This window comes from Tachyglossus aculeatus, chromosome 10, assembly GCF_015852505.1.
Source record: "Tachyglossus aculeatus isolate mTacAcu1 chromosome 10, mTacAcu1.pri, whole genome shotgun sequence".
Taxonomy (NCBI): domain Eukaryota; kingdom Metazoa; phylum Chordata; class Mammalia; order Monotremata; family Tachyglossidae; genus Tachyglossus; species Tachyglossus aculeatus.
Genome location: NC_052075.1, coordinates 51,672,516 through 51,681,759, shown reverse-complemented (window position 1 = coordinate 51,681,759; position 9,244 = coordinate 51,672,516). Strand labels below are relative to the sequence as shown.

The window sequence follows — 9,244 nt, the reverse complement described above, 5'->3', positions numbered from 1 at the left end:
ATAGTTATTAATAAAGGAGCGTGGCTGGGGACAGCTCCTTCAAGACTGTGAGCCCATTGTTGGGTAGGGTCCGGCTCTCTATGGGGCCAACTTGGACTTCCCAAGCGCTTAGTCCAGTGCTCTGCACACAGTAAGTGCTCAATACGACTGAATGAATGAATAATAGGCGCTTAACAAACACCGTCATTATTAGTTATTATTAAAGGAGCGTGGGTGGGGGCAGCTCCTTCAAGACTGTGAGCCCGTTGTTGGGGAGGGACCGGCTCTCTATGGGGATCCTTCCCAAGCACTTAGTCCAGTGCTCTGTACACAGTACGCGCTCAGTAAATACGACTGAATGAATGATTAGTAGGCGCTTAACAAATACCACAATTATTAGTTATTAAAGGAGTGTGGCTGGGGGCGGCTCCCTCCCCGGGGCCTGAGGTGATCGGGGCTCCAAGCGCTTCGTCCAGTGCTCTGTACACAGTAAGCGCTCAGTAAATATGACTGAATGGATGATTAGTAGGCGCTTAACATATCTATTCCATTTATTTTATTTTGTTAGTATGTTTGGTTTTGTTCTCCCTCTCCCCCTTTTAGACTGTGAGCCCACTGTTGGGTAGGGACTATGTTGCCAACTTGTACTTCCCAAGCGCTTAGTCCAGTGCTCTGCACACAGTAAGTGCTCAATAAATACGATTGATTGATTGATTAACAAATAGCACAATGATTAGTTATTAAAGGAGCGTGGCTGGGGGCGGCTCCCTCCCTGGGGCCTGAGGGGATCGGGGTGCCAAGCGCTTAGTCCAGTGCTCTGTACACAATAAGCGCTCAGTAAATACGACTGAATGGATGATTAGTAGGCGCTTAACATATCTATTCTATTTATTTTATTTTGTTAGTATGGTTTTGTTCTCTGTCTCCCCCTTTTAGACTGTGAGCCCACTGTTGGGTAGGGACTATCTATGTTGCCAACTTGTACTTCCCAAGCGCTTAGTCCAGTGCTCTGCACACAGTAAGTGCTCAATAAATACGATTGATTGATTGATTAACAAATAGCACAATGATTAGTTATTAAAGGAGCGTGGCTGGGGGCGGCTCCCTCCCAGGGGCCTGAGGGGATCGGGGTGCCAAGCGCTTAGTCCAGTGCTCTGTACACAATAAGCGCTCAGTAAATACAACTGAATGGATGATTAGTAGGCGCTTAACATATCTATTCTATTTATTTTATTTTGTTAGTATGGTTTTGTTCTCTGTCTCCCCCTTTTAGACTGTGAGCCCACTGTTGGGTAGGGACTATCTATGTTGCCAACTTGTACTTCCCAAGCGCTTAGTCCAGTGCTCTGCACACAGTAAGTGCTCAATAAATACGATTGATTGATTGATTAACAAATAGCACAATGATTAGTTATTAAAGGAGCGTGGCTGGGGGCGGCTCCCTCCCAGGGGCCTGAGGGGATCGGGGTGCCAAGCGCTTAGTCCAGTGCTCTGTACACAATAAGCGCTCAGTAAATACAACTGAATGGATGATTAGTAGGCGCTTAACATATCTATTCTATTTATTTTATTTTGTTAGTATGGTTTTGTTCTCTGTCTCCCCCTTTTAGACTGTGAGCCCACTGTTGGGTAGGGACTATCTATGTTGCCAACTTGTACTTCCCAAGCGCTTAGTCCAGTGCTCTGCACACAGTAAGTGCTCAATAAATACGATTGATTGATTGATTAACAAATAGCACAATGATTAGTTATTAAAGGAGCGTGGCTGGGGGCGGCTCCCTCCCAGGGGCCTGAGGGGATCGGGGTGCCAAGCGCTTAGTCCAGTGCTCTGTACACAATAAGCGCTCAGTAAATACAACTGAATGGATGATTAGTAGGCGCTTAACATATCTATTCTATTTATTTTATTTTGTTAGTATGGTTTTGTTCTCTGTCTCCCCCTTTTAGACTGTGAGCCCACTGTTGGGTAGGGACTATCTATGTTGCCAACTTGTACTTCCCAAGCGCTTAGTCCAGTGCTCTGCACACAGTAAGCGCTCAATAAATACGATTGATTGATTAACAAACAGCACAATGATTAGTTATTAAAGGAGCGTGGCTGGGGGCGGCTCCCTCCCTGGGGCCTGAGGCGATGGGGGCGGGGTGAGGGGAGGCGCGGAGGGATCCGGCGGGTGATGCGGCCTTGGCCTCGGTTATAAAGAGGGTGTCTTAGACGCCACCTCAATCTCCTCAGCCTCCGCCATGGCTTTCTAGTTCGGTGCCACATCTTTGTGCCGCCGCTTGCGCTTCCCCCGCCTCCTCCTCTTCTTCCTCCTCCTCCTCCTATTCTCCTCAGCCGAGGCCTCCTCCTCCTCTCCCCCGCCGCCATGGAGTGAGTACCCCGAACGGCGGGAATGGGGTTGGAGGGGGAAGCAGCGTGGGGTCATTCATTCAGTCGACTTTATTGAGTCTTTATTGACTTTATTTACTGTAATCAATCAATCAATCAATCGTATTTATTGAGCGCTTACTGTGTGCAGAGCACTGGACTAAGCGCTTGGGAAGTCCAAGTTGGCAACATAGAGAGACGGTCCCCACCCAACAGCGGGCGCACAGGCTAGAAGGGTTGATGATGGTGGCATTTGTTAAGCGCTTACTACGTGCGATGCACTGTTCTAAGCGCTGGGGAGGACACCGGGTGATCAGGTTGTCCCACAGTCTTCACCCCCATTTTCCAGATGAGGGAACTGAGACACAGTATGTTTGGTTTTGTTCTCTGTCTCCCCCTTTTAGACTGTGAGCCCACTGCTGGGTAGGGACTGTCTCTATATGTTACCAACTTGGACTTCCCAAGCGCTTAGTACAGTGCTCTGCACACAGTAAGCGCTCAATAAATACGATTGATGATGATATGTTGCCAACTTGGACTTCCCAAGCGCTTAGTCCAGTGCTCTGCACACAGTAAGCGCTCAATAAATACGATTGATGATGATGATATGTTGCCAACTTGGACTTCCCAAGCGCTTAGTCCAGTGCTCTGCACACAGCGCTCAATAAATACGATTGATTGATTGATTACAGTGCTCTGCACACAGTAAGCGCTCAATAAATACGATTGAATGAATGAATGAATGGACTCACCCAAAGTCACACCCGGCCCCGCCAGTTGTCAGCGGGGTGACTGGGCGAATCACTTCACTTCTCCGGGCTTCAGTTCCCTCATCTGGAAAATGGGCATGAATAATAATGATGGTATTTGTTAAAAGCGCTTACTATGTGCCAAGCACTGTTCTAAGCGCCGGGGGGGTACAAGGTGATCAGGTTGCCCCATGGGGGGCTCCCAGTCACCACCCCCGTTTTACAGGTGAGGGAACTGAGGCCCGGAGAAGTGAAGTGACTTGCCCAAGGTCACACTGCAGACAAGTGGTGGACTCGGGATTCGAACCCATGACCTCCGACTCCCAAGCCCGGGCTCTTAACACTAAGCCGGATGAAGACTGTGAGCCCCCCGTGGGACAACCTGATCACCTTGTAACCTCCCCAGCGCTTAGAACAGTGCTTGGCACATAGTAAGCGCCTAACAAATGCCGTCATTATTTTCAGAGAAGCAGCGTGGTTCAGTGGAAAGAGCGGGGGCTTTGGAGTCAGAGGTCATGGATTCAGATCCCGGCTCCGCCACTTCATTCATTCAGTCGTATTTATTGAGCGCTTACTGTGTGCAGAGCACTGTACTAAGCGCTTGGGAAGTACAAGTTGCCAACACAAGTTGGCCCCTGTCAGCTGAGTGGCTTTGGGCAAGTCACTTCACTTCTTTGTTCCTCGGTGATCTCATCTGCAAATTGGGGATTAAGACTGTGAGCCCCCCGTGGGACAATCTGATCACCTTGTAACTTCCCCAATCAATCAATCAATCGTATTTATTGAGCGCTTACTGTGTGCAGAGCACTGTACTAAGCCCTTGGGAAGTACAAGTTGGCAACATCTAGAGACGGTCCCAACCCGACAACGGGCTCACAATCTAGGAGGGGAAGACAGAGAACAAAACCAAACATACTAACAGAATAAAATAAATAGTATAGATATGTACAAGTAAAATAAATAGAGTAATAAATATGTACAATCATAATAGTGCTTGGCACATAGTAAGCGTTTAATAAATGCTTTCATTATTATTATTATCTCCCCCTTCTAGACTGTGAGCCCGTTGTTGGGTAGGGACCGTCTCTAGATGTTGCCAACTTCTACTTCCCAAGCGCTTAGTACAGTACTGTGCACACAGTAAGCGCTCAATAAATACGATTGAATGAATGAGTGAATCTCGCGCAGGCGCACTGAGCTGCCCCCTTGGGGGCCGGGTCTTGACTGCCCTGCCCATGCGCACTGGGCGCCCACTTGTCATTGCCGGACGGGCGGAGGGGAGGCGGCGCATGCGCAGTAGTGCGGGAGGGCGCGCGCCAGGGGCGGGGCTGGGTTGTTTACGCTGTCGGCTGCCCCGGCGCGTGCTGACCGGGGCTCTGCGCAGGCGCGGGGGGCGCGCGCTGCCCCGGGCTCTGCGCAAGCGCGGGGGGCGAGCTGGCGTCAGGCAGGACTGTGCTGGACGCCCTTGCCCCAACACCCCCCGCCCCCAGGGGCTTGTTTCGAACTCAGGCCCCTGTGTTGCCAATTTGTACTTCCCAAGCGCTTAGTACAGTGCTCTGCACATAGTAAGCGCTCAATAAATACGATTGATTGATTGACAGGGCCACGGCCTCCTTCTCATTCACTCATTCAGTCGTATTTATTGAGCGCTTACTGTGTGCAGAGCACTGGACTAAGCGCTTGGGAAGTCCAAGTTGGCAACATAGAGAGACGGTCCCTACCCAACAGTGGGCTCACAGCCTAGAAGGGGGAGACAGAGAACAAAACAAAACATATTAACAAAATAAAATAGAATATGTACAAATAAAATAGAGTAATAAATACATACAAATATATACACCCCTCCTCCTCCCTTGGATTTGCTCCCTTTCTTCAAGACCCCTTCCACTTAATGTCCATAATCCCTCATGGGGAGGTTAATAATAATAATAATGACATTTATTAAGCACTTACTATGTGCAAAGCACTGTTCTAAGTGCTAGGGAGGTTACAAGGTGATCAGGTTGTCCCACGAGGGGCTGGCTTAATCTCCCTTTTACAGATGAGGTAACTGAGGCACAGAGAAGTTAAGTGACTTGCATTTATTTTTAATAATAATGATAATAATAATAATGGCATTTATTAAGCACTTACTATGAGCAAAGCACTGTTCTAAGCCCTGGGGAGGTTACAAAGTGATCAGGTTGTCCCACGAGGGGCTGTCTTAATCCCCATTTTACAGATGAGGTCACTGAGGCACAGAGAAGTTAAGTGACTTGCATTTAATAATAATGATGGAATTTGTTGAGTGCTTGCTATGTGCAAATCACTGTTCTAAGCGCTGGGGAGGATACAAGGCGATCAGATTGTCCCCCATGGGGTTCAGTCTTAATCCCCATTCGACAGATGAGGGAACTGAGGCACAGAGAAGTGAAGTGACTTGCCCAGAGTCACACAGCTGTGTGACTTTGGGCCCAGGGAAGTCAAGTGACTTGCCCAAAGTCACACATGAATTCACTCGTACTGACCACTGTGTGCAGAACACTGTACTAAGCACTTGGAAAGTACAGTTCAGCCACAAATAGTGGCTCACGCACACCTCATCTGTAAAATGGGGATAAAGACTGTGAGCCCCAGGTGGGACAACCTGATTACCCTGTATCCCTCCTAGCGTTTAGAACAGTGCTTGGCACATAGTAAGCGCTTAACAAATGCCATCATCATTCTCATTCATTCAGTCGTATTTAGTGAGCGCTTACTGTATGCAGCACAGTGTACTAAGCGCTTGGAAAGTACAATTTGGCAAGAGACAGTCCCTACCCAACAACGGGCTCACAGTCTAGAGACGGGTTCACATTATGACGGTCTCTATACATGTTGCCAACTTGTACTTCCCAAGCACTTAGTATAGTGCTCCGCGCACAGTAAGTGCTCAATAAATACGATTGATTGAATGAATGTTGCTCTCTCCTAAGCACTTCAGTTCAGCGCTCTGCACGCGATAAATACGATTGATTGATTGATTAACAGTCTCCAACCAGTCCCTCCTGCTCCTCTCCTAGGATGGTGCTGGGGGTGGCCAAATGGGATTCAGGTCCACACTGGGATGACAAATCCTGGCACCGGGGAAGATGTAGCGTGACCTACTGCGTAGGGCAGGGATCTGGGAATAATAGGATCCCTGGTTCTAATCCCAGCTCCACCACTTGTCTGGTGGGCAACTATGAGCAAATCACTTCATTTCTTGGGACCTGTTTCCTCATCTGTATATATGTTTGTACATATTTATTACTCTATTTATTTTACTTGTACAAATCTATTCTATTTATTTGATTTTGTTAGTATGTTTGGTTTTGTTCTCTGTCTCCCCCTTTTAGACTGTGAGCCCACTGTTGGGTAGGGACTGTCTCTAGATGTTGCCAATTTGTACTTCCCAAGCGCTTAGTCCAGTGCTCTGCACATAGTGAGTGCTCAATAAATACGAGTGATGATGATGATGATCTGCAAAATGGTGATTCAAAATCTGTTCTCATCCTATTTCTTGAGCACTTACTGTGTGCAGAGCACTGGACTAAGAGTTTGGGAGCGGTATAACGACAGTAAACAGACACATTCCCTGCCCACAATGAGCTTACTGCCTCTGTGAACCCCATCTGGGACACCCCTGCTAATCTTGTATCTACCCCAATGCTTAGTATACTGCTTAGCACATAGTAAGCAATACTCATCAATCAGTCAGTTGTATTTACCGAGCGTTTACTGTGTGCAGAGCACTATACTAAGCACTTGGGAGAGTACAATGTAATACATTGCCTGCTCCCAACAAGCTTACAGTCTAAGCAGAAGCGTAAGAGAAGCAGCGTGGCTCAGTGGCAAGAGCCCGGGCTTTGGAGTCCAAGGTCATGGGTTCCAATCCCAGCTCCGCCACTTGCCAGCTGGGTGACTTTGGGCAAGTCGCTTCTCTGTGCCTCAGTTCCCTCATCAGTAAAATGGGGATTAAGACCCCCGTGGGACAACCTGATCACCTTCTAACCTCCCCAGCGCTTAGAACAGTGCTTTGCACATAGTAAGCGCTTAATAAATGCCATCATTACTATTATTAAGCGCTTAAATGCCACAGTCTAAGCAGAAGCTTAAGAGAAGCAGCGTGGCTCAGTGGCAAGAGCCCGGGCTTCGGAGTCCGAGATCATGGGTTCCAATCCCAGCTCCGCCACTTGCCAGCTGGGTGACTTTGGGCAAGTTGCTTCTCTGTGCCTCAGTTCCCTCATCAGTAAAATGGGGATTAAGACCCCCGTGGGACAACCTGATCACCTTCTAACCTCCCCAGCTCTTAGAACAGTGCTTTGCACATAGTAAGCGCTTAATAAGTGCCACCATTACTATTATTAAGCGCTTCAATGCCCCAGTTATTAAGGCCAGGGTTATCTACAGAAGCCACAGGGTTGGGCTGCTGGCCTACTGATTGACGACCGGGGAAAACGGCCCCGAGCCGGACCCTCTCAGAAGAAGGAGCCAGTGAGGTGCGGAGCCAAAGCCCGGGTCGGGCGTCCCCTTAATGTGTCTCCTCTGCCCCCCGCCAGGTCCTTCAGTTCCGCCAGCGTGCCGCCTGTCACCCAGCCCACCAGAAGCCGCCGGGCCCGCCGCCCCTCAGCCACAAGCCCCGCGTCCTCCTCCTCCTCCTCCTCCGGCCGCCGCCGCCCCTGCCCAGACCCCCCGCAGCGGCATGTCGCTCCTGGCGGCCCTGGGGCTGGAGCTGGAGCGCGTCCTGCTCCCAGCTAACGGCCTGGCCTGGCGGGCCGACCTGGCCAAGCTGCCGCCCCAGCTCCCCGGGGGCCACTATGAGCTGCCGGGTGGGGGTCTGGAGGGGTCCGAGGGCCTGACAGGTGAGAGAGAGAGAGAGGGGCGCGAGGCGGGGGGGACGGGGCGGGGAGGGACGTGACCACGGGGCTGACCCTCCGGCCCGCCGCCCCCCCACCAGGCGACTGTTACTCTGACTGGCTGACGGAGCGGGTGGACTTCGCCGCCTTCCTCCCCGAGCCAGCGGTCCCCTCCCCATCCCCACCCGACCTGGAGGCCATGGCCAGCCTCCTGAAGAAGGAGCTGGAGCAGATGGAGGACTACTTCCTAGACGAGACGCTGCCCCCGGACCAGGTGGCCCCCACCACCCCGCCCTCCCACGACCCGCCGGCCCCCGGCCCCTTCCCCTTCCCCGACGTCCCCCTCGCCCTGGCCTTCCCCCACTTGGAGCCGCCTCCCGGCCCCGCGCTCGAGACCCTCGACTCGGGGTGCCTGGAGCTGCTGACGCTGTGGGGGGCGGCCGGGGCCGAGGGCCCGCCCGGCCCCCCGCCCCCGGCCCCCCGCCGGCCCCGCCCCGCCCCCTACGCCCCGGGGCCCCCGCCGGCCCCACCCAAGGGCGACCGCAAGCAGAAGAAGCGGGATCAGAACAAGACGGCGGCCCTCAGGTACCGGCAGCGCAAGCGGGCCGAGTTCGAGGCGCTGGACGACGAGTGCCAGGGCCTGGAGGCCCGCAACCGGGAGCTCAGGGAGAAGGCGGATTCCATCGAGCGGGAGATCCAGTACGTCAAGGACCTGCTCATCGAGGTGTACAAAGCTCGCAGCCAGCGCCTCCGCAGCCCCTGAGGCGGGGGGGCGGCTAGTTCAGAGGGCGGGCTGAGCTTGGGGACCCCCGGAAACCCCAGCCAACCCGGTCTGGCAGGAGCTGGGGGGCGAGGAGGAGAGATGGGGGTGACCGCCACCCCCTTCCCCTCTTGTCCCTCAGCTCCAGGGGGAAGAGAGGAGGAGTGGGAGCGATGCCGATAAGAAACAGGTGTCGACTTAGAGGGAAGGGCAGCAGGACAGCTCCCCAGGGGGCTTTGATGAGGGCGGCGATACGGAACCAACTTAGGCTGGCCCGAGGGGAGGGGGATTTGTTTCAGCTCCTAAAATCGGGGGGTGGTGGAGTAGGGGGTGGGAGGTGATGGGACCCAATAGCCCATAGTGCCCAGATAACCATAACCCAGGGGAGGGGGATTGTGGATGTGTGGTGAGGGGAGTGGTGTAATAAAAGAAAAAAAAAAACAGTACTGAGCAGTGTGTGTGTTTGGGGCCGCGCAACAGAAAAGGGGACGGATAAGAGAAGGGAGTTGAGCAGCAACGAGGGATGCCCGAC

At 52.2% G+C, this 9,244-nt stretch overlaps 1 protein-coding gene across 1 annotated transcript; it reads left to right on the top strand.

Annotated features, from left to right (window-relative positions):
* Positions 1-2,184: 2,184 nt before the first annotated feature.
* On the top strand, positions 2,185-9,155 carry ATF5 (activating transcription factor 5). Its single transcript, XM_038752750.1, has 3 exons — positions 2,185-2,350; positions 7,656-7,958; positions 8,054-9,155. The coding sequence occupies exons 2-3, from the start codon at positions 7,799-7,801 to the stop codon at positions 8,713-8,715; spliced, it is 822 nt and encodes a 273-aa protein (XP_038608678.1). The 5' UTR covers positions 2,185-2,350; positions 7,656-7,798; the 3' UTR covers positions 8,716-9,155.
* Positions 9,156-9,244: the final 89 nt, after the last annotated feature.

Bases quoted from the DNA above. Each gene is read 5' to 3' on its own strand.
- ATF5 (XM_038752750.1), top strand. From the start codon at position 7,799: ATGTCGCTCCTGGCGGCCCTGGGGCTGGAGCTGGAGCGCGTCCTGCTC. The intron at 7,959-8,053 runs GTGAGAGAGAGA...CCCCCCCACCAG, and splicing joins GGGGTCCGAGGGCCTGACAG to GCGACTGTTACTCTGACTGG.